Source organism: Perissodus microlepis, chromosome 16 (genome assembly GCF_051167445.1).
Source record: "Perissodus microlepis isolate ML-2025 ecotype Zambia chromosome 16, ASM5116744v1, whole genome shotgun sequence".
Taxonomy (NCBI): domain Eukaryota; kingdom Metazoa; phylum Chordata; class Actinopteri; order Cichliformes; family Cichlidae; genus Perissodus; species Perissodus microlepis.
The window spans coordinates 23,588,471-23,613,585 of NC_140476.1; the positions used below are offsets into that span (position 1 = coordinate 23,588,471).

The window sequence follows — 25,115 nt, forward strand, 5'->3', positions numbered from 1 at the left end:
TGACCAAATGTTTTTGTTATATATACCTATGTTAGTCATGATGGTTTAAAGCAGCACTGTGTAAAACAGTCCTGCTGAAAGCTAACTCACGTGGGTCAGCAGAGTGGTTTTACTCTCCCTGCAGTTTTTTCCAACAGTAGAGTCCATCTGTTTTCTTTTGATTTGTGCAACATCAAATCAGATACTTGAATGAAGCTATTTAAAAAACATTTTGACATAGGCATGATCAAATGATCAGCAATATGTGCTTGTAGGCACTTTAATTTCCTGCTCTCGTCGCTGATCAAACATAAGTTGTTTTGGCACGTAAACTCAGCGTCAGGTGAATGAAGTCAGGACATCATCCTGAAGTTGCCCTTTCTCACACAGCAGAGAGTACACTCTGTTTGGTTTATGTCAGGGTGCTGCTGGGTACAGCACGTAGGAGGCAGACTAGCTCAAATGCAAATGGATGGACTTAAATGGGATGGGTTAAAGACTTTTCCATCCGAATGCACCTGTTCGTTTGAATTTTCATACACTCATCCATTGGGCAATGCCGTTGTCAAAGTTCAGGTCTGGATGTTTGAAAACAGATAATTCAGCCTCTAAAGGTTTATTTTTTAAATTTTATTATTAAAACACCTCCCAAAATCCATTGACAAAACCTGAGTGCTTTCTTTCTAACATTCACTGTCTGATGAACACATCGGGAGCAACTCAAGGTTCAACATCTTCGAACCTTCAAGAAGCTTTGCACGCTTGGGGACTTTGCTCTGACAGGCTGCTTTTGGGGTGGCTGTAGCTCAGGTGGCAGAGCAGGTCAGCCACTAATCAGAAGGTTGGTGGTTTGATCCCAGGCTCCTGGCTGCATGCCAAATATCCTTGGGCAAGATACTAACCCCATGTTTGCTTACTGGTGGTGGTCAGAGGGCCCGGTGGCGCCAGTGTCCGGCAGCCTCGCCTCTGTCAGTGCGCCCCAGGGCGGCTGTGGCTACAATGTAGCTTGCCATTGCCAATGGGTGAATGACTGAATGTAGTGTAAAGCGCTTTGGGGTCCTTAGGGACTGAGTAAAGCGCTATACAAATGCAGACCATTTACCCCCCTGGTACGGCACCTGCCTCAGTGAGAACAGGAAATCATCAGATTCTCATGTGTGTTAGGATGCCTGGGTCGTTGACCCAGAGGTTTGAGTTTGTTATATTATTTATCATTTCTAGTCTTTGGTTTCTTTGTCTGTGTTCTGTCTTATGGTTTACGTCTCGGTTCCCTCTGTTGCAGTGCCTGCGTGTGAGTCTGTGTCTTTAGTTCAGTCTGTGTTGTTTCATTGTTTTATTTTGAAGGTCCATGTCTGATGTTAATGTATCTGGTTTTGCTTCCCCTGTTTCGTTAGGCCTGATTTGCCCCAGCTGTGTTTCCCTCCTGTTACTCATTCCCTGATTGCTCCGTCTGTGTATTTAAGCCCTGTGTTTCTCTGTGTCCGTGTCGCGATCTACCCTTATCTTGCTGTGTGGTCTGTCTGTGTAGCTGTATTTTGTATTCTCAGTTTTGTTACCCTTTTGAGTTCAGCTTTAAAGCTGTTTAAGTTCACGTTTGTCTCTGGAGTCTGCACTTTGGATCCTTTTCCTGCCTGCACACAGCCGTTCCATAACAATGTGACATCGAGTTTCATATAATCCTAAAAAATTGTCATAAAAGACCAAAGAAAATCATTTTTGAATTTAAGCGCTTTCGTGAAATCTCATCTTATGATACTAATGTCGTACCAGTGACCACAACTTGAATATAAAACAGCTCAAAATCTAAAGGCTTACTGTCTGATACCTTGGTGATTCTCACACAGGTGCTGATATTCACCAGTGATGTCCACTGTTTATGTTTATTTTATTTATTTTAGCACATTTAATTACAACAGTAGTGTTGGCCAAAGTGCTGTACAAAGATACAAATTACACAGTAAAATGACTTAAAATACTGCTGGCAAATAACAAGTGTGAAATAACATCAATGCCAAATAGCAGATAGCAAAAAAACAAAACTCTCATGCTGTTTTAAAAGCCAATGAGTAGAGATGTGTTTTCAAATAGGATTTAAAAAGATTGACTGTAGGAGCCTGTCTAATCCCATATGGAAAAGATATATATAAATCTTATAAAGTTTGTATCTGTCTTGTGTGAAACTTGTATGAAAAGCATACAAGAGTGAAAACAGATATAAGAGCCCTTGAAAAATCATATAATGAAACTTGTATGTTTTGGATACTTACTAAAACAATATATGAAAGTAATGAGAAAGTGGCCACTTTCATGAGTAAATCATATAAGTTTTTACTATTTCTTTTCCATATGGGATGTGGAGAGGTAAATCATTCCACAATTTAGGTGCCGCGACTGAAACGCATGATCACCTCTATTAACCAGCCTCAACTTTGGTGTGGCCAAGTGCAAAAATCACCAGATCTAAGAGCTCTCGGGTTTATATAAGGCTGCAGTAGGTCTGACAGATACCCTGGGGCCTGTTCATTCAGTGCTTTGCATGTCACCAATAAAATTTTATAATTAATTCTAAAACGAACAGGGAGCTAATGAAGAGAGGCAAAAAAAAAAAAACCCCAAGTAGATAAATACATGTCACAGACATTTATGAACAAATACAACAAATTATGAACAGCAAAGATTCTTTTAAAACAAATGTGTCAAAGCGGTCAAATCCAAAAGCAAAAGCACAGCTGAGTCACCTGAGTCAGTAGCTAATAAAAGATTGTTAAGAGCGCCACATTTATCGATATGAAATCAAGCTTTAAAGTGTTACTCTGTTTCTACTCACCCAAAAGCAGACAAATAGAGGACAAGATGTGTAGATGAGTTGCACAAACACCTGTTACTTTCTAACAAAGATTAACAGAGTAACTCTTTCACTAAACCAGTGTTATGTTTAACACGGTTGGATAACAGCGTCAACGATGATGGAAAATCACTCTCTCTTATTTTCCTCTCTCTTTTAGTTACTCAAACTCTGCAGACGGCTTCCAAAGACAAATGTCAAGGAGTAAATTGTGCTGTTGGTTTTGTGCTCAGTGTCAGCGCAGAACATTAAAAACCTGAGTGGTCAAAAGCAGCTGGAGAGCAAGAACAGTGTGGAATCTGACCTCACCTAACAAGGAAATCAGACAAAGAAGTGAAGTGGCCTCGAAGCGTTTAAATGCACACGATGCATGTCCTGCTCAGTGGAAAGGAAAAATAAATCTAATAAAATAAACCAAATAAAACTAAATGTAAGGAGGAATATGGAAACTGACAAAAATGTTTGTACAGATATGTACAAATATACAAAAAATATAAATATAAAATCATGAAGAGGCTTTAGTGTCTGTTTTCTGAGCTTGGTTTGTCTACATGACAGCAAGGTGTTTAGCCTAGAAGAACTGCCAATTCAGATCCTGGTAGTGGAGCTAGTGTGTGAAACAGACATTCTGCATGAAGCGTCCTAGTGCTTGCTGAACATCTTATCTTCCTCTTCTTTTTTTTAATTTAACAATTTTGTTGATTAACATGTTTGGTTCTTGAGGTTCTCCTGTATCCTGTTGAATCACCCAACCTGATTTTATGTCGTTCACCCAACCCTCATATAATGCACTTGTTCCATAATATGGTGTTGGGACACAGTGACTTCTTTCATCCAAACTTGGGTTTGTGTCCAAACATCTGTCTGGAGACATCTTCAGTGATGTTCCTGGGATTATGGGGTGTTTTGGGGGTCCAGCTTTACCTCAAGGTGATCCCACTGGGGCTGATCAGGAATTCACACCTCAGTGTGTTTCTGAGCAGCTAGCTACTCTGTGCCCTTGGCCCTCTTTTTTTTCTCTTTACAGATGCTACAGATGGCTCTCTCCTTCCTCTCTACTTTAATGCCCAAACTTCTGAAGGCCATGAGAATGGACCATAAAACCCCTGCACCCAGCTTCCACCAGCAGACACCTGGCTCACCATCCTGTCTACTCACAGCTGGTGATCAGTCCAGTGTCCTTGGAGAGCTTTCTTTCAGCAGCTTTGCACAAGCTCCAGAAACACGGTTTGCTCATCTGATTCAGACAGATGAAACCAGACAAAAACGTCTGGTTGCAGGGTGATCAGGGAACTTCAGCTGCTGTTCGAGGTTGACCGATACCTGCCAGGCTCTTGCTGAGGTCAGGATGCCTGCAGATGGTCATTTGTCACTGATTGGACTACTTGTGTTTTCTGATTGCTCCAGCGATGGTCCTCAGGACCTGATAGTCCCTTTGTTGTGTTGGGATGTGTGGGCATCTTGCTTTAGAACAATGAATCCCAGAAGTGTTGAAGAAAACATGTTGAAGAGAACAGATGTTCTGTTGCAAATTCAAACTGTGCCACATGTTTCTGAGGTTCATTAATGTTACTGTTTGGTAACATTGCAGGGCATCTATGAAGAACAGCAATCAGCAGCTTTACTGTGGACTGACAAACACCAGAGTCATTAAATCGTTCAACCTCTCTCTTTTTTTTAACGTAATATTTACAGTTAATCTTAAAAACAACGTACTTAAAGGGACCATCTGGCACTGTAAGTCATCTGGTTTGATGACAATAGGCGAAACCCTAACCCTGTATTTGGGGACACACAAAAAGTAGCAACAACAAATTACAAATTTGATAAAACATGGTTAGAGTCAGGATCATCACTGATAATAACCTAGTGCTCAGAGAGTTAATGTAGTGTGTTTTTTTTATTATTTCAAATTGAATGTCCTGAACCAAAGAACCTGATAAAAAAAAAAAATAATAAATGAATAAATTGCAACTGTCTAAATGCTGCACTCGCTCTGCTTAGACCTTTCCCCTGTAAAACAGGCACTTTGTCTCTTCCTCAGCTGCCTGCTTTCTCTCTCTCTCTCTCTCTCTCTCTCTGATATGATGAGTTGTCATGAGTAGCTTCAATGTGAAGTCAGATTTTTAAGGAGGAGAATGAGAGGAGTTAGAGGTGGAGTTCTTTTTTCTTGCCAGGGATAAAAGTTTTGAAGCAGCAGCGAGCTCCTCCAGAGGGAAGCTGACACTGATACTACACTGACAATAACTCTATCCAGTCAGCCACGATATATTGCACTCAATGCAACAGTAGCTGAAGTTTTTTTCTCTTTGACGCAACACAAGTGATTTGCACATATTTTAATTTGGCCTCCTTATTGGTATTTTTTTTTACCACTTGTATGCACATTATCGTGACAGTATTAATGTTTTTTTATTCATTTGTGACTGAATTTCTTCACACTAAAGGCTGAGAAGTAACAAGCAGAGTGAACTGGAACACAACAGAGGCCAGTAAAATGCAGGATTATGAGGCATCCATCTCATTTCTGGGGACGTGGGGCCGGTTTCAGATGAAAGTCTTCTTTTTGCTGTGTGTCACCTGTCTTCCTGCCGGGTACAACATCCTGTCTGTCATCTTTCTGCTGGCTAGCCCCCCACACCAGTGTTACATCCCAGCACACAGGAACCTGAGCCAGGACTGGATGCAGGCCAGCATCCCACTGCAGGTAAGAACTGAATGATTCTGGATGTAATTCACAGAGTAGTCAAAAACAATCACTCATTCACGCACAATCTTTATAGTCATCTGTGTCATTTCTGTCAGTGCAGATGAATTTGACCTGTTTACACAGTTGTTGTGGGTCTGATGGTTGCTGCTAAAAAACATGACAAAAGCCCTTTATTCCGCCCACTGCTCCTCTGCTGTTTGCAGCTGTAGTTGAATTACTTTGTTGTAATATAAGCGTGAGAGAGCCTCGCACTAAAACAGTCAGCTCACCTAAATCTGCAACAAGATATCCAAGTCATTTACCCCTGCTGGTCTCTTGCACTGCACAAGCTCATGACAGTTACTTTGTCAGTAACATGTTGTCCTCACGTTTGTTCATTTTTCTTCTACTCCCACACACATATCAGCACAGAGGAGGTAAAGTAACTATTGTTCGCAAAGCAGTGAAACTGATATTTAAGAAGCTACACGTGCAAGATTTCGTTCTCAGCTGTTCTCAATGAAAACTGTTATCAGCAATGAGACAAGGGCGGACGGAGCGCTCAGATCTCTCACAGTAAAACAATGAAAAACTACAGCCGAGGCGTGCGTCTGCTGTTGCTGTTATGTCACACCAGACAATAATTTCAATTGTGCTGATGCATAAATGTAGAGGAAAGAAAATAATAACAATTTAACAATAAAAGTTTAAACATATATATATATATATGTATATATATATATATATATATATACACATATACATATACAATGTGAAGGCAATGTGAAACTTTACTTTATATCGGTGCTCTGGATCCAGCTGTGATCCTCACTTTTGTCAGAACTGGTCTAACCTGAACTGATGTAGCCTGCTCTGGCACATGTCACCTCCCTGCTGCTGCAGTGCAAGTTGGCAATAACAAATATATTGTTTCCTGCTCAACAGGTGGCCGGGCGGCTGGAAAGAAGCAGTTGTAGCCGGTATGAGCTGGACCTGGTGCAAAACTTGTCTGAGCTGGGAATCAGACCCAACCTAGGCCAGATCTACAACTATTCTGCACTCGGAGCAAGCGCAGGGGTCATGCTGTCCAGCCTGAAGCAGGAGGAGTGCAAAGATGGATGGATCTACAGCACAGAGCACTACGAGTCGACTGTAGTCACTGAGGTACTGTTACTATCTAAATGATATTGTCCAGATCCAAATCTCCCTGGATCACAAAGGACTTCCTGGTTAAATAATATATATATATATATATATATATATATATATATATAACACATACTTAGAATCGTTTCCCCCCCCCCATTTTCACTGTTAAAGTCAAGTGTCCCTCTCACTATTTTATATTAGTGTTTAGATTGGAGCACATTTAGCTGGGATGCAATCTGGCCGAGGTTATAACAGTTAACTAAAATGTAACAACAAACTAAAACTGGAAAGGTAAAAAAAACAAACATTTTAGTTAACTAAAATAAAAATAAAAATAGCAATTTAAACAAAACGATTAAAACTGAAACGATTTTGTGAATTTGGAAAATGAACTAAAATAAAAAAAATCTTAGTTTTATCTTAGTTTGTTATGTAAAACTTGCCTGATGCAGTACTCATGGACATGTTTATTGAGACTCTGGATGTCTTCAAGACTGTTTTCAAACAGTTCTCTGTTTTCATTGAAACATTTGTAATACTTTTTCTAAATCTTTCCCTTTACATATGCCCTCTATACAATAATAACTAAAAAGACTAAAACTGAGACAGAAACCAAGAAAAAAAACTACCTAAAACTAAAAATGCTCGAACAATAAAAACAATTTTGAAAAGTCTAAATGAAATCAACATGAAAACGAACTAGAAAATATAGAACTATAATAACTGGATTTAATGATTTGGTCAGCTTCTGTTTGTAAAACCAGCTGGAGCTTGTTACAATAGCTGCCAGTTGGTGGCTTGCCTCAAATGACTGCACTAAGATAGGAGGAGCAACTCCATCGATGGAACATAGAATAAATAAATAAAGGCAAACATACATAAATAAATAGGATGGCTTAGTAAATTTACGTGTCAATTACAATATTTGAATTTTATTTTTGTGGTGTGTTAAGCCCACACAGTGATTTGAACAAAGCCAGGATACAAATAATGGTTCCAAAGAGACGACTTCAAACAGACAGTTTCAGCCAATAAAAGGAGTTACCTGAAAGCAAAACATCGGGCAAACAGTCAGCCAAGAAAACAGGCAGGAGACATAGATCAGGGCAACTAGGCGATGTAGATGATGAGTCAGTAAAGGCAACATCGAATCCTTTACCACACAGTGATTTATGAGAAGCTTTTGCTTGAGGAAACCCTCTAAAGTTTATCTTAGCTTTATGCCACTTGTGGTCATACAAACAGTGACAGGAATAAGAAATCAAAAGGCCGGAGGAGTAAAATCAGGACAGAGAAAAACTGATGTTACAAACCCATCTAAATAAAGCAACATGGACGCTAATGAAGCTAACAGTCTGCACAGGGCCAGCTGGAAGACAGAAAGTAGTGCTCTGTATAACTGCGAGACAGAGCAGTGGCCTGCGAGCTTGCTGAGTCCCCTTCCAGTTGCAGGTTACATTCGCCTGTTTGCTTTATATTCCAGTGTACGCGTGCGATATTTTATGTTTTTATGCCTGCTTCAGAATATCCATATGTTTTCCTTGTCTTCTAGTTTAACCTTGTGTGTGGCAACCAGTGGAAACAGCCACTGACCTCTCTCATCTACTTTCTGGGAGGACTTTGTGGCTGTTTCCTCTCTGGACATCTATCTGACCGGTAAATTTACAGTTCAACAATTCTCTAAAGTTATAGTCTCTAAAGTCTCTAAAGTTAGCATAAATGCAATGTTTTTCATTAAAACATGTCTGCTAGTTAGCTGTGAGCTAGCTCACACTGTACCAAATAAAATATGTTGCGTTCTTGGATAGTGGTCATGCTAGCTGCTAATGCTTTATTCCTTTTAAAAAACCAAAAAGATAAATATATAAAAAGAAGAACATATGTGCTCATGTTGTGGCTGATTGTGCTTTTGTTGTATTTGTGCTAAAGGTTTGGCAGGAAGCCTGTTCTCTTCGGTGCGATTGCCACACTTAGTATCTTCAGCCTTGCTTTGAAATTTGCTCAGTCCTGGACCGTCTTCACTGTGCTTTTCTTCATGGTTGGCATGGGTCAGCTCACCAGCTACATAGTTCTCTTTGTATTGGGTAAGTGTGTTCTCTTGTTTTCAGGATACTACTTTCCACTGGCTGCATGCTGTACTGCTGCTTTCTTAATCAAATCTCATTGAAAAATAAAGTAAACCTTTTAATCAACAACTTCTGCCCCCTTCGGGGGTGAGGTGCCCTCAGCCTCTCGGCCTGGGGCTCGGTCACTCTGGCACAGCTGGCTGCCGGCGGAGCTCACGGGCACGTCACTGCGACCCCCCCTGGCTTCTGCTCCGCGGCTGCTGAGTGACCCCTCATCTGGGACTGTCCTCAGTTCTTTCTTGGATAGTGGCGCGGCTGCCCCTCTGTTGGTCTTCCTTGGTCTCTTGTGTTCTGAGGGCCTACACCCTTTTTGGCTCCTACCTCAAAGCACACTGTGCGCTGTCGATCTTACGTGCTGCACAATAATGTTTAATATTTAGCATTTACTTTTATATTCACATAGATCATCGTGATGTTGTTTATTATGTTGCTCTTTTTTTTTCTTCTGCTTGTTTTCTCTTTTTTCTTTCTCAACAGGTGATCCAGGTGATTGACATATGTATTTTTTGTCTGCTTATTTTGTTAGTTTTTGTTTTTTTCCCTTTATCCCCGTCCGTCTTCCCCGCTGTTTTTCTTTCCCTCTTTCTTTCTCCCCTTTCTTTTCCCCAGTCAAGTCTGTCCCATATTTAGCAAGTGAAAATAAAATAAAATAAACAATAAAAGGTGAATCAAATAGACCATTACGGCAAGGCTGGGATGGTTCATTTGGTAAAGTAAATCCATTGGACATCTTTCTTTGCCTTTAGACAATAATTCTGATGGCAAAAGAGCCAAACAGGACAGGCAAAAAAAACAACAACAACAAAAAAAAAAAAGCAACTTCTGCTCTCTTGTGAAATTTCTCCACAGGTTCAGAGATCCTCGTTGGCTCATCTAGAGTTCTCTACGCCAGCATGTGTTTACCTTTCATGTATGTATTTGGTATGATGCTGCTTCCTGCTACTGCCTACTTGCTCAGAAACTGGAGACACCTGTCGCTGTTAATGGCCGTGCCTGGGCTGGCCAGCCTCCCCCTTTGGTGGTAAAATGACCTCACTACACTATCAAGATTTCAGAGTTAGACTTAATGGAGAGTGTGCGATAGACAGAATGTTGAGGAATTTGTGTAAATGCGCTTCAGTGTAAAAAGTATTTTAGGTCATTTTCATTGCCTATCATGAGATTTTTCTTTCTGACCGAAAACATGTACGATTGTCCAACACTGATGCTTAACACCAACATTAAGCTAAATGTGTACCTTAGTGTCTGTTCGTCATCCATCCATCCATCCATCACTTTCTTCCACTTATCCAGATGTCCTTTTGCTTCCTTGTTGGGGGAACCTGAGACAAAAGAGATATGTAATCTCTCTAGGTCTCCTTCATGCTGGGCATGCCTAGAAGGCCATGTTAGATGCTCATTTCTGCAAAACTGGATTTTGCTGTATGAGATCATTAAAGGGGGCAAACCCTTTAAAGTTCAGAAAATGGGTTTGGTGTGTTTGCATTCTTACCCATTCTTTTAGTCACACTTGTTTCCATAGGTGAAGGTGCAAACATAGACAAACTGGTAAACCAAAGTCTTCTGGCTCCACTCTCTGTTCACTACAAAGACCTGACATAACACACATTTTACAAGTGAGCCCACACAAATGCACCTGTCCATCTCATAGCATTCACTTGTATTCTAGATTGAGAAATACCCAAAGAAAGCAATAGTTACTTTGAAGACAAACAACCACCAAAATGGAACTGAAGCATGGTCTCAGGCGAAGTTGCTCATTGTCATCCCAGCCACTTCACACTCGGCTGCAAATATTATAATGACTGTGACCTTCTGATCACATTATCTACCAAAGGAGTGGACCCTCATTGCCCCAGCTCAGATCCTGATCATGAATACTGCAAACAGGACTGTAGACTCAAGACAAACCCGCTGACATCTAGCACACATTCCTGCTCATTTATTTTCAGCATGGATGTTGTATTTCTACTGTGGATCAACTAAGCAAACACTAAATGCGTGTTTGAAGTGAAACTTTATACCTTTCTTTAGTGTGACTATGCCATCTACACCTATTTGGAGTAGATTTTCACTAATTTTACAGGTGTTCTTATTGTTCTGAGATAAATTCTGAACTTATATATTTCAACAGCAACTTAATGAATAATTAACACTGTCTCCGTCTACTCAGGTAGATGTGTTTCCACCTAAGTGATGACTTGACTGATGAACTGCAGACAATCTAGATTTGTGTCTATCTGTCCACCAGGCTGATTCCAGAGTCTCCTCGCTGGCTAGTGTCTAAAGGCCGTTTGCAAGAAGCAGAATGCTTGTTAAGGTCAGCGGCTCTGGAGAACGGAGTGGAAGCTCCTCCTGTTATCTTCCTCTCTGCAAATGTAAGGGCTTCTGACATCAACTTTGTTCCACACTGTAAACTATTGTGGCCACTGCAAAGACGTTTCTCTGTCACTGTAGGTTCAACAGTCTGATAGCAAGAAGGCTGAGACCCTCAATTTCCTGGACCTCCTAAAGACCAAAAGCATTCGAAGTGTCACACTCATACTTTGGTTTCTCTGGTGAGTTGAACCTTCTCCTCTGCAGGTGCTCTCAGGAACTGATTTCTTGCTAACTACAGTATAGCATAATTGATAGTTTCATTATTCCGGAGCAAGAACATTAAAAGGAAGTAATCCATGTTTTAAAGGTTACTAGGGAGGACATTACTAGTGACTTCTGTGGCCGCCAACATCTCTTTGGACATGCTGACATCATCAGAATGTATTTTGAACCCTTTGAACAGTCAGTGACCTTTTTTGCAGTTTTAGCTATTCCAGCCGACGGACCCTGCTATTGCTCATCCTGTAATGAAGCATCCATCCTCCATCCAGTTGCCCCTCAAGAATTCACAAGACTCACTCCTCCTCCTACAGAATTGTTCAGAATTTAACTAAACTTACATATAATGAACATCTAATTCTGGGGTGTCAAACATAAGGCCTCGGAGCCAGAATTGGCACTGCAAAGACTACAATGTGGCCCATTGGATGACTTTATAAAATGTGAATGATGGCAGACATTTTGGACTTTTAACTGTATTTTAAGTTTTACAATTTTTCTCTACTGATAAGAGACACCCCCTGTTGTCATTCATACAACACCCAAGTAATTAAGTAATAGGTAAACAATAATAATCAAAACATAGAAAAATTCCTGTTTTTTCAGAACTAGTACAGAACTGACCGAAAGAGGTGCTTCCCTGGTTCATCCCAGTTCAGATCAATGTGGCTGTATGTTGCCGTCCCTGATCTAATGGGTCTTCTTGCAAATTGTTGTCAAGGTTCACATCACATTTGCTGTTTTAATAATCATAACCTGTGAATTGCGATAGATTGTGAGCTGGACAAGTTTCTACGTCACTGACGTTTTGGTTTATTGATATATTCGACATTACAGCGTCTCAGTGATGCTAACACGATTTCTCTCTTTTTTTAAAATTTGTTCTCTTGTTGTTTGCAGGCTTTCTACACATGTGACCTACTCTGGGTTGTCATTCAATATGTCTACACTCTATGGCAACCCCTTCCTGAATTACTTCTTGCTGTCAGCCGTTGAGCTACCAGCATACACTGTCAGCTGGCTAAGTGCATGCAGGCTTTCCCGCTGCCTGTCTTTTATCAGCTTCTCCCTGCTGGGGGCACTAGCACTCTTCCTCATCCAGGTCACTCTGCACAGTGAGTGAGACCACTATAATCTAGTACTCCCCCACTGCACTTTTCTCACTCTCTTTGTGAACATAATCATTAATTCATCTAAACCAGGGGTGCCCAATCCCAGTCCTCGAGAGCTACCGTCCTGCAGCTTTTAGATGCATCCTTGTTCCAACAAACCTGAATCAAATGAATGGCCTGTTATCAGGCCTTTGCCAAACTTGATGGCATGCTGAAGAGGTAATCAAACTATTTGATTCAGCTGTGTTGGAGTAGGGATGCATCTAAAAGCTGCAGGACGGTAGCTCTCGAGGGCTGGGATTGGGCACCCCTGATCTAAACAATAAATATTTTGAACCCATAATTGTTTGTCTGGCCAAGCCCCAGAGTAACTTTGATTTTCTTAAGAGCCTTTTTTGGTGAGAAGCAGGACTGGACAGGTCACAAGTTCATCTCTGGGCCAATATGCCAGTAGTGCTGCCGAAAACACTCTTCATCAGATAATACACAAAACTGACACACAGGTACACTGCAAGCCTTTAAAGGTTCTTATCTATATCAGATATTATGACATCAACATTTTGCCTAGCAACCACCAACTACCTGGCTAAAATGACCAAGTTATAGTGCATTTATACTCCTAGTACTCCTTCTAAAAGTGTGTGTACTACGATTTTCACTTCACGACAATAACATGTCGTTTATAGCTTCAAAACCTTTATTATGCATGATATATTGCAACAATATAGAAACCCCAAAAAAACAGACAAAAATCACAGATCAAACAATAGTATAGCATGGGCATTTATAAAATATGTGTAAAATATGCCTTAAATGTTTGCAACCTGCATGCTGCTGTTGGAAAATAACATATATAGAAATTCTGGCCTGGCATTTAAGAGAGGGAAGGCTCTTTGACTATTGGTTAGTGTTTCTAAATAATTTGTTTCCATCCTCAAAAGCTTACGCTCTTTCCCCTCCCTCCAGGCCATCCACCTCTCACCCTGTTCCTGGTGCTGCTGGGTAAATTTGGCATTCTGGTTGGCACAGGCATTTTGTACATGTTCACTGGAGAGCTCTCTCCCACAGTCATCAGAAATACAGTGATGTCATCCTGTGCCATGCTCTCCAGAGTGGGATCCTCTGTTTCCCCATACCTACTGCAGCTGGGTGAGATATTTGGGTTCAGATTATCTTTAAGGGAAGTCTTGGTGTGTTGAAAATAAGTTTAAAAAAAACACCTTAATGCTTAGCTACCTGTCTCTAAATTTGGTAAACTGACCTGCAGGTTAGTGATGCAGTCTGTAGCAGACAAAGACTGACTTCACTAATCTTGTATAATCTGCTCTGGTCTTGTCTGCAGCTGTGTTCTACGAGTTCCTGCCGTGGATGCTTGTGGGTTCTCTCTCACTTGTCAGTGTCGTGCTCTGCTTTTTTCTTCCGGAGACCTTTAGAGAGCCGCTTCCCGACACCATCGATCAGATGCAAGCAATTCAGAGGTAAGTCTGTCCAACCTTATGACTGCTCTTACTGAGGGTTGTGTTCTGTTTTCAGGGGCATATTTGAAGCGCTAATGTTCTGTACATTACCACAATAGGTTTGTAAATGAAACAACTCAGATGCAGATGAAGTGCAGACTTTCATTTTTAATTCAATGGGCTGAACAAAGCATTGCAAATGTGAGGAACGAAAGCATTTTAACATAATCCTGCGATCATCCACCACTGTTTACCACTTTCTGTCTTTCTAGCAATTTCTCAGATGGGCGTTTTATCTACTTAATTGATAATGACATAATGAAATAGCCTTTGAGCAAAGGCTCCAATTACTTTTCGTCCCTTTAAAAAGAGGGTAGCACATGTTAAGTAGCTGAAACCCTTAAACCCTTCACCCAATTTGAATGTGGATACCCGTAAATGAAAGCTGAGAGTTTATACATTATGTCCATGTCTATTATATAACTATATTTGGAACATGTTTCAGAAAACAGTAAAAAAATAGAACTTGTCAGTGTCCAAATATATATGGACCTAGCAATATGTAGAAAATATTGGTGTTTTCCATATAAAACAAAAAAAGGCAAAAAAAAAAAAAAAAGCCACAAAGAATCAGCCGTACTGACGCAGCTCTTTTCATCTGGCTTCCAGATTCAGGTGGCCATGTGCCTTCAAGCCACCCCAGAAGGATGACATGAAATCAGCTAAAGACCAAACGTCTCTGCCTGAGATCATCTGTTCAACGCGCTTTTAAGACTCGGACACAGAAATGAATGAAGCTGCCTTCACCAACGCTACCACCAACACCAGAATGTGAAACAAAAGACCTTAGTCCACTCTGACAGGATGGTTGTACTGTTTTCTGTCTCCATCATCTTCAAAGACTGTGAGAGAAACCGTAGAATCTCCAGCAATATAGCAGCTTCTCTCTCCACATTACAGAACAAGGGGAGCTAATACACAATGAGTGTAATTTTTTTTACCTTTTAAAAGCAAAGGGGGGAAAAGTTTACCACGATGAAGGTCTAGTTTAGCGTTTTTCCCTCCATCGTTTGAAACACCCGTGCCTTTGAGATAAACATTATTGTCAGTCATATGAATGTGAATGTGTTTAAGAAATAAAGATCAGAAAATATACATTTCAGATGAAGATTTTTGTTGCTAGATTGCAATTTTTTGGTTCAGTCCTTGGTTCAGTCCAGCATGACATATTATCAGAAAATGACATTAAAACTGCTCAGACACAAATAGCAATTAGCCACTGGGTATGCAGTCACCGGCCACTTTGTTAGGTACACCTGTTCAATTGTGCGTTAATGCAAATATCTAATCATCCAGTGATAAGACACCAACTCAGTGCATTTAAGCATGTATACATGGTCAAGACGGTCTTCTGACATTCAGACTGAGCTTCAGAACGGGGAAGAAAGGTGATTAAAGTGACTTTGAATCTGGTGTGTTGACTAGCTGGTCTGAGTATTTCAGAAATTTCTATTGTAGGTTCTCTGCCTTACAACATAAAGGCCTTTGAGTTGGCTGCTATTTAAATTAAACTGAATTGAACAGTAATTGCTGATTTACTGGGATTTTCCTGCACCACCATCTCTTGGGCTTCTAGAAAATGGTCCAAAAGAGAGAAAATATCCAGTCAGCAGCAGTTCTCAGGGTTAAAATACCGTGTTGCTGCCAGAAGTCAGAGAAGAATAACCAGGCTGCTTTGGGCTGATAGGAAGGCAACAGTAAATCACTTGTTACAACAGGGGTGTGCACAAAAATCACATTGAACCTTGAAGCAGATGGACTACAGCAGCAGAAAACCTGAACAAGTTCCATTCCTGTGAGCTGAACAGGAATCGGAGGCAACAGTTTGCACGGATTTAAAATTGGACATCAGAAGGTTGGAAAACGTATCTTCTGAATTCCAAAACATTTAGAAGATTGGGCTAGAATTTGGAGTAAACAGCGTGACAGCAAAGACCCATCCTGTCTTATCTGAATGGTTCAGGCTTGGTAATTTCAAATAAGTGGGTTCAAATGGGAATTTTAAACTGTAACATTTGTGCAGTAATTTAAATGAATCATCTTCACTCCTCTTTCTTATGTTTTGGCAAAACAAAGTACAAAGAATAGAGCTTTTGCACAGCAGTTTTGACACTTCATATTAAACACAGGTGTTTAATTACATTACTTTAGGCTCTGCATAGATCAGAACTGTCATTCAAGTCAACTGTAAGGCCAAACTGTTCAGCATCAGCTTCTAAACTATAACATATCTGTAACTGATGACATGAACTGTACTACAGCACAGCTCCATCTGTCCTCTGTGGCAGCCACAGCCACCAAATTGAAATAACCCGGCATGTATTCTTTAATAGAAACATGTTCCTGGTATCATAGCAACTCCACAACACCACAAATCAACAAACATTTACACAGAGACTCGAGACTTTACCCTTCCTCTTTTAATATGTAATAAGTGAAATGTGAATGCACCTGCTGTACGTGTTTTGTTCAGTTTTAATGAGTAACAGCAGTCACTTCAGCTTCTTATTTAACGACTCCGCAGCAACTCAAATCAATGAACTTTCACACAATTTCACATAATGGTTAATTCAGAAGTTTGTTCTTCATTGTTCTCACATGTTTCTGTGTGTTTGAAACTTTGTATTGTCTTTTAAAACATAAGGGACAAAGAGAAAATTAAGGATTCAAATTGTTTTGACTACAAAACAGGACTTTATCCTTCCTCTTTCAATATGTGAAACATAAATTCACCTGTTTTCTTTGGTTTTAACTTGTTCTACATGTTTTTCTATTTTTTTTAACTTATTCAGTTTCAAGGTTCTTTATCAAACTTTGTGTGGAAACTTGTTCCTCTTAAATAATGTTTAACCAACAAATAAAGACTCCATGACAACTCAGATCAATGACCGTTTTATACAGTTTCACATAATGATTAATTTAGGAGTTCCACATCAGTTTATCCGGGTTTCTGTGTATTTGAAACTTTTTAACTAATGTCCTTCAAAACATAAGAGCAAAATGATCTTATGTTTATTTATCCAAAATGTTTTTGGATAAATAAGTTTGACATTTAATATGTAAATCATAAAGCCAGCTGTTTTTATGTTGTCCTTTAACATGCTTTACATGTTTTTTATAATGAGTAACAAGAGTCCTCTCCTGCCTTTGCAATCACCACAGTAAGAGCTGAATTTCTGGGCTACCTGGCAAAAAAAAACATTGACTTTAAAAAAAGAAATCTAGCCTCAAACTGGATAAAACCTTCCCAAATTTCAAGGAAGCGCACTTGTGGGCTCGTATATGGTGGCTCCATTTTCCACCTCCAAAGGCTACCACTCTATACATGGATGATTCTCTGAATGCGGTGCCCTTCAAATCCTCCAAACATACTTCAAAGATTCTCAGTTACAGGAAACCTCAAAATGCATTTTAAAGCCATCAATCAGTAAAAACAAGCGCTTTCTCACTGTAAGATAAATATAAAAATAAATTCAATAAATTTCTTTAATTTGGAAAGAAATTAAAGAAATTTAATTTAACTGAACATCAGATCTATACGAAATTTAATAACCACTGAAATTTTAGTGCTACTGTATTATTATTCATATTGTTTAACTCCACTATAAAATTCCAGTATTTACATACCTCCAATTTGCTTTCAACTCTGTTAAGCCCTACCTTTTACCCCCAGCCAAATAATGTCACAAGATTTTTGACATGAGCACAGAGGAAGTGACAACACCCTGCAAAAAAGTCAGCAAAAGCAGATGCCACTCTATTATCGTACCCATATCTTAAGTTTTCTATTGCCAGGCTGAGCTGATCCATCTTAACGCTGCAACTGTTTTCACAGGACTCTTTGCAGTTCTGTGAAAAACCAAGCAAAACTGTTCCAAAGGAGTTAAGAGTGTAAGCAGAAGCCAAGTGCAGCTAACAAAACACACTTGATTAACTGATCATAAGCAAATGTAAAAACCCCTGTAACAACAGAAGTTTTGGCAGTTTGCTGCCAAAACATTGTTGCAATACTTTATAGTCCTCAGTAAGAATTTGAAATATTAAAGTCATGAGATTCAAAGTAGAAAATGACAGAGTATGACTTGTTTGGAAGGGTTTCCATTAGAAAGCTACTTCTTAGACCTCTGGAATAATGTTCTGTGGACTGACGAGACCAAAGTGGAGATGTTTAGTCCTAAAGCACACATCAATGCATAGTTTTGAGACAACACAAAGGTCGAGGTTAGATGAAGTTAGGATGACTTGCTTTGGCAGTCAAACAAAGCAGCTTAAAAATAAAGGAAAAGTGATGTTGTTGGGTTTTTGCTGAAGAACTAAGAACTCAGCTCCGTTCAGAGTGCTCAGAGTTTGAAAATGTTTGGAGGAGCTATTCTCCCATCTGCTCAAGGACCTTCAAGCTCTTCTTCTTTCAGCTGCTCGCTTTAGGAGTCCCCACAGCAGATCATGTACCTCCCCCTGTTCCTATCATCCTCTTCTGTCGCACCATCCACTTCACTTCTCTTGCATGAATCTTGTCCAATATATCCACTCTTCCCCCATGTCCAAACCACGGCAACCTTGCCTCTTTTCAAAACCGTTCAACTTCAACTATCCTTCTCTTATACTCTTCCTGATTATCCTCGTATTTGATCAGGGAAAGAATTTGATTTTTTTTTTTAATACAACCTTCCCAGTTGGGCGTGGGACTGGCACTCGGAGTACGCTGGCTCATGACTCATGACTCATGTTGGCAGGTTACCTATCAGAACGAGGATGCCAGAAAACTCAGTAGGCATGACTGGCCATGACCTAACATTATTGCAGCTGCCAGCATGCCTTCACTCAGAAGTCGCAAGCCCTTGTATGCTTTAAAGATGCAGGATTTCTGCAGAAAGGGAAATTAAAGGATGGAACAGACAGCATTTTGCACTTATTGTCAACAAATTGCATCAAAACACTGAAACCAACAACATTTTTCCATCTCTAAAGAAGCTAGTCTTTCTGTCTTGCAGCTCTAAATCCTTTGTTTCCCACTGAAGACAGACAACTACACTTAGACTGTTTGCTGTTTTATTCATTTATGATTTGTATTTTTTATTTTGATACCAAATAGCAAAGATGGGTTTCACCAGGTCCATTAAGACCAGGACAGAACCCTCACCAATTACATTGTAACATATTGTTTCATGTTTGCTGAATGAATTCAGAGGGCTGTGTATATATTTAATATATGCTGTTTATATGCTGTATGATTTAATAAATCAGTATTAAGCCATTCCAAGTGCTCATTTTCAAAATGTAACAGACTGTCCACTAATTTAATCGTATATAAATTATTTTTCATTGTTATTAGTCAATTTTAACATGTTGATTCATTCCAGAGTTGTCTTTCTTGTGTTGTTCCTCTGAGCTCTTCTTGTTTCCTTCTTTCCACAGAGGAAGCTGGCTAAAGTCTTGCCTCTCACCCTAATCTCGCTCCACCTCCTTGGCTCCACTTTCCTCTCCTCCAGCCCTTCAGTCTCTCTCCATCCCTCCTCTCCATCCTTCTCCACCCACCTTACACACACCTCACTCCTTCCGCCATTGTTTGGGGAACAATTATCAGATCCACAACAAAAGAGGGACCACCTCCAGGAAAGTTGAGTTTTTGAGATTCTGTTGAGATTCTGATTTACTTGAGGTGACAAGAAACTGAATCTAAACACAACCGATCCTGTTCCCAAACTCAAAACAAAAAACTTTTCTTTGGAGTCTTTGAACTGCATTTTGTGTAGAGGCCAGACCCAGCTCAGGTCAGGCTGAAGGGGATTTGTTTGTCCACCTTGTTTGTCCAGGAACTGAGCAGCACAAACAAAATGTCTTTTAAAAGATATTTGGCAGAATACAGCTTAAAATGTTTGAAGATAAAATCCACAAGCAACACTTAGTTAGCTAGCGTTTATTCCAAACAAGGCTCATATATAAATATATTCATTGTTCATTGGAGAGTGAATGTTAGACAGAAAGCATTCAGGCTTTAGAAAAGAGTGCCATATAATAAACCTGTCCATTTACCAAATTTCCCACTCTCTCCATGTTGTTGATGGATTTTGGGAGTTGTTTTAATAATAAAATTAAATTTAAAAAATAAACCTTTAGAGACTGGATTATCTATTTTTAAGCATCCAGACTTGAACTGCGACAACGGCATTGCCCATGCCGTTGTCAAAGTTCAAGTCTGGATGTTTGAAAACAGATAACTCAGCCTCTAAAGGTTTATTTTTTTTACATTTATTATTAAAATGCTTCCCAAAATCCATCAACAATATGGGAAATGGACTGGTTCATTATATGGCACACCTTTCTAAAGCCTGAGTGCTTCCTGTCTAACATATGAATGAACACATTGGGAACAACTCTTCTCGCCCAAGAATCATCATGGCAAGCAGACTGGAGCAGCCAGGGATCAAACCACCAACCTTCGTGATTAGTAGATGACCTGCTCGACTTCCTGAGCTACAGCCACCCTGAACTTTATATTCACAAAAACCTTAGATATACTGTCACACATGTTCACTATGTTTAACCCCTTAATGCCTCATGTATCATATTTCATACATTTAATTTTTGTGAATTTTGGAGACACTATCTGAACAATGAATATATTCATATATGAGCATGTGTGCTTGTTTGGAATAAATGTTGGCTAATTAAGTGTTACTTGTGGATTTTATCTTTAAACATTTTAAGCCGTATTTTGCCAAATATCTTTTAAAATGCATTCAGGTTTTGAAGCTGGAAGATAAACTGTCCAGAGTTAGTAAATTCCACTAACTAATCATTAAAAAACGAAGATTGTGTATGTTAATCAAATATCATGCAACATTTTTCTTATTTTATTTCTGTTAATTTCTTTTAAACTGATATATGTCATACATCCACCATTTTACTTTCTATTTGATAAAGAAATTCCTTGATACAGAACAAAAACAAAACTAGCCAGCCAAAATTAAGTTATGAACTTAATATTGTAATATATTTCTATAAAACTACTTGTTTACCTAGAAAACAAATAAAAATTATCATAAAAACAAAATCAGTTGAGCTAGCTTATGCTAGCTCTTAGCATTAGCTAAATATAATTTAGCCACTTCTTGAAGTTGAAAAAAACTATTTTGTTGCTCAAACATCTTATGAAATGATTTAATTGATAGATGTGAAAACATTTCAGTCATCGTTCATGGGTTTTAATGCACGACTGCATAAAATAGAGCTGCTGAGAGCTAACTTGCTCAACAGACCTCTCTGCAGTGTTTGCCTCCACTTTGCTAACCCATGTGTTTTTTGGTAACTTCAAGTCAAATTCTTGAGTGTAGCTATTATTATTATTTAAAAGAAATGCTTGTTAAGACTTCAAAATACTGACTGCTGCTGTAGACAAATGCCATCACTGAACAGATATCAGCCCTGCCCTATTAAATATCAGGGATGTGTGTTTATGCAGTTTTTAGGTACTTATATATGTGAACAGTGCTATAGCCTGTCTGGTAGTGCTAGCCTAGGCAGTGACGTAAATATCGTCATCAGAGGTTAGCCTATAGCTAGGTCCTGCAGTCTGCCTGCCTGTATTTTACTGCTCTGCTCCTCTGTGGAGACTTTACATGACGATAAAGCAGCTATGTCTGAAGCAGGCAGATGGACCCACATTAATTTTCACGGCTTCCTTTTGAAGAAAGCCATCAGCTTTCAAGTGAAGGGAGACCAGCGACTGACCTATGGGAGCATCAGGAAAAGAAGCCCTGCACTTGCACCAGCCAGAGGGTTCAAGAAACGAGCTTTTATTTCTATCTGGGATATCAGCAAGAATGAGAGAGGGATATAACTGAACGCCATCAACATCTTTATCAAGGAGGATACCTGCTTGGACTTACTCTTCAAATAAAGTAAGCCTGGGTCTGTTATTAACCTTTTATTAATATTGGCAGCTACTTTCCTGTTGTTGTTGCTTCTGTTTGGTTGTTCTTGGATTTTGTTATTGTAGTTTTAATGGAAATATTTATGGACAGGTATTGTGCCAAAAACTCATCTTATGTCAAAAAGCGATTTTCGGTACTTGCCAAAAAATGACTGCTAGAATTTAAAGTGTTATAAATGACTTGTTGGCCTATAATCTGTCAAAAATATCTGAAACATGTCTCTCACGAATAATATCAGGTCATTTTGAGCCAGAAAGAATATTCCTATCACAAAGTAGAATCTGCAGTAACTTTTTGCAAAGTTACTGTTGTTTTTTTGTTCTTTTTAAAAAGTGTCAGTGACATCAAAAATGTATTTTTCAAGAGAGATCTGGCCAAGAGAGGGCAACGGAAATTGTAACAAATATAACATCACAATTCTGTAAACACACTTTTAAGTGAAAAGAACTACATTCAATAGGCCAGATTCATAACTTGCAAAACTGGCCATTTCTTTATTTTATATATAACCCATTCATAAGTCCTGATCACTACAGTCTATTTACAAATATTAGTAAAGGTATCAGACATAAAAGAAACATCAAAATATCACAGCACAGGTAATCAAATATCAGATAAGGTTACCTGATGATAGCTTTGTGGGATGGCCTGTGTTATTTGTCTCTTGTACTCAAGTAGTGCACTCACTCCTAATGATATGTAGCCTGCTAGGGGAGTGTAATTGTGATTGCAGTAAAGACATAGATTAAGTTTTGGCATTGTATTATTCATCATACATCAGAAGTACTTGACATAAGAAATTCTCACTGGTATTTGCATCCTAGCATCGTGCCAAAAAAATAATATTTTTATGTGTGTTTTTATGTGCAGTAGTTTTGGCTTATATTGCTAAATAAGTTGTAGTAATAGATAACATTACAAAAAGCCCTATTTTGCAAGCGTCCTATAGCCTCTGCATTATTACTCTGTTTGCTGCATTATAATCTGTCAGTCATCTTGGGCCACTGGAAATATCTTTATAGATCTCTTATATTTGTTGCAATTTGTGCTGCACTCTTGCTCCACTCTTGTCAGGTCTCTTTATAAAGAATTTTTTAAACTTGAGACTAACTACAAAAAGAAAGTAACAAGTCATTTATAGCAGTTTTAATACTTTAAATCACTGTGAAATTGGTCTGACTGCCTGCCAGACCCAAATGTTTTGAGGTCTTCATGTGGAAAAAAGGGTAATTCAGTCTTAAATATCCCTTGTTTTTGGTTTCATGGTGGGTTAAAGCATATCAGAAACTATAAGAGATCTGCAATATAAAGCCTCTCCCAAAGTCTATAAACACTTTCCACTGGCTACTCACAAACTGATTTTTAAAAGTATTAAAAAGTATTAAAAGGCTGAGGATTGCCTGCATAATCTTATGCACTGATAGACCTTTGGTCTAAGCCAGCGGTCCCCAACCCCCAGGCCATGGACCGGTACCAGTCTGTGAATGTTTGGTACTGGGCCGCGAGAGTTGAGGTTCGGGTGTGAAATTTATGGTTTTCAGGGTTTTTATTGGTTTTTATCATTATTTATTTATTTTTAATCGTTTTTATTAACCATTAACTTGGTTTCCCTGGGTCTTTTCCCATGTGTTATTAATAATTCTTTTTTTTTGTGGTTTTATTTTGTTGTATTTATCCACGACACATTAAACGTAGGTCTGTGAAAATATTGTCAACCATTAACCAGTCCATGGCGCAAAAAAGGTTGGGGACCGCTGGTCTAAGCTTCATAGTCCTTGCCTCAGTATGGCCATCAACCAATTTGCATTTTTCCTTTGAAGGGCTGAGTGTTTTCTTTTTAATTTTCACCCGAAGGCAAACATCCCAAATTCCAACAGTAACTGTTTAACATCTGTGTAGCCACACTAAATAACCGTGCATGCATGGACGCTTCAAGCAACAATATCTACCCGTTCACATGCTGTAGCGGGAACATAAGAAGAAGAAGAAGATAACTGGCTATTATAACAGATCAAATATATTAAAACAGTTTTAAAAAATTCTCAACTAACAGATTTGGATGTGACAGAAATCGAGCGCAGTTATTCTGCGCTCTATATAATCAGGTTAGTACGAACTGTATATTATAATGGATTCATGATATCATTCAGCCATATGTGACATAGATTGGATGAGATTCTAGTAATTTTGACTGTGACAGTTGATTATAGCATAAAATCAGTAGTTACGTTATGGAAGATAGGATTGTAAGACTCTTATTCTTTCTTTCACAGATTATCGTATGAGCTCAAATTTTGTATAATCTTAAAAATATTCATTGAAAGACCGATGAGGGCAGCCTTTAAAGCTTTGCTTGGGAGTCACATTATGAGCGAAGCTGTTTAATGAAATGTTCATAGTAAACAGAATCATTCTTCCAGTAATCCAGTGTTATATTCAACACACGTTGAACAACTTGGCTAACTTCTTTGTCTAACATTGTATAACCTCTGATGACAAATCGCTCACTCTCGTCCTCCTCCCTCTCCTAGTAATTCAAAATCTGCAGACGACTTCCAAACACCAGTGTCAAGGTGTAGATCGTGCTGTTGGTTTTTGTTCTTGGTGCCACTACAGAAGGTCAAAGGCAGTTAAAGAAAGAGAAAAGCTTTGAATCTGAGCCGAATGAACAAAGAAAATCAGAAAAAGAGCTGAAATGGCCTCTTAAAATAACCCGTATAGTAATAATAACTATTAAAGAGATTTACTTTTATTCTTATTCTATTACTTTATTAATCTTCTGACACTGGAAAAGACCCGATGTTTTAGCCCTTCAGCTAAAGCTGGAAGACTATTCAGGAAAGTATTTTAAAAAGTGTTTATCGAGTTTTCCTTCCAAATAACTGAAAAACAGTCTGTCCAGTCAGCTCTTATTAGGTCAGCCGCAGCATCTCATTTGATTCATGGCAGCAGTTCTCACTTCAGGTGGGGTGGATGGAATAAGGAGTGAAGAGAAACTGAATTTGTTTGTTTTGGATGAAATTAAACCAACAAGAGTTTTCTGGTGCTATAGTTCTTGCTTTTACTGCAGTGAAAGTGATAAGTGATTGTAATCGTGGGCTGTGGGGCATTACTTTTTCAGACTCTGATAGAAGGAATATCAGGAGATGTTTTTCAAGTTTGAGAC

The 25,115-nt window shown here is 39.0% G+C and overlaps 1 protein-coding gene across 2 annotated transcripts; it reads left to right on the forward strand.

Annotated features, from left to right (window-relative positions):
- Positions 1–13: 13 nt before the first annotated feature.
- LOC146370945 (solute carrier family 22 member 4-like) lies at positions 14–16,894 on the forward strand. Of its 2 annotated transcripts, XM_084908799.1 has the most exons (12): positions 14–5,183; positions 5,272–5,531; positions 6,459–6,677; positions 8,215–8,318; positions 8,592–8,746; positions 9,638–9,809; positions 11,040–11,166; positions 11,246–11,346; positions 12,287–12,501; positions 13,465–13,647; positions 13,841–13,976; positions 14,625–16,894. In XM_084908799.1, the coding sequence occupies exons 2-12, from the start codon at positions 5,322–5,324 to the stop codon at positions 14,725–14,727; spliced, it is 1,725 nt and encodes a 574-aa protein (XP_084764925.1). In that variant the 5' UTR covers positions 14–5,183; positions 5,272–5,321; the 3' UTR covers positions 14,728–16,894. The 2 variants fall into 2 exon arrangements, with proteins under 2 accessions (XP_084764925.1, XP_084764924.1); XM_084908798.1 differs by having other exon boundaries at positions 14–5,531.
- Positions 16,895–25,115: the final 8,221 nt, after the last annotated feature.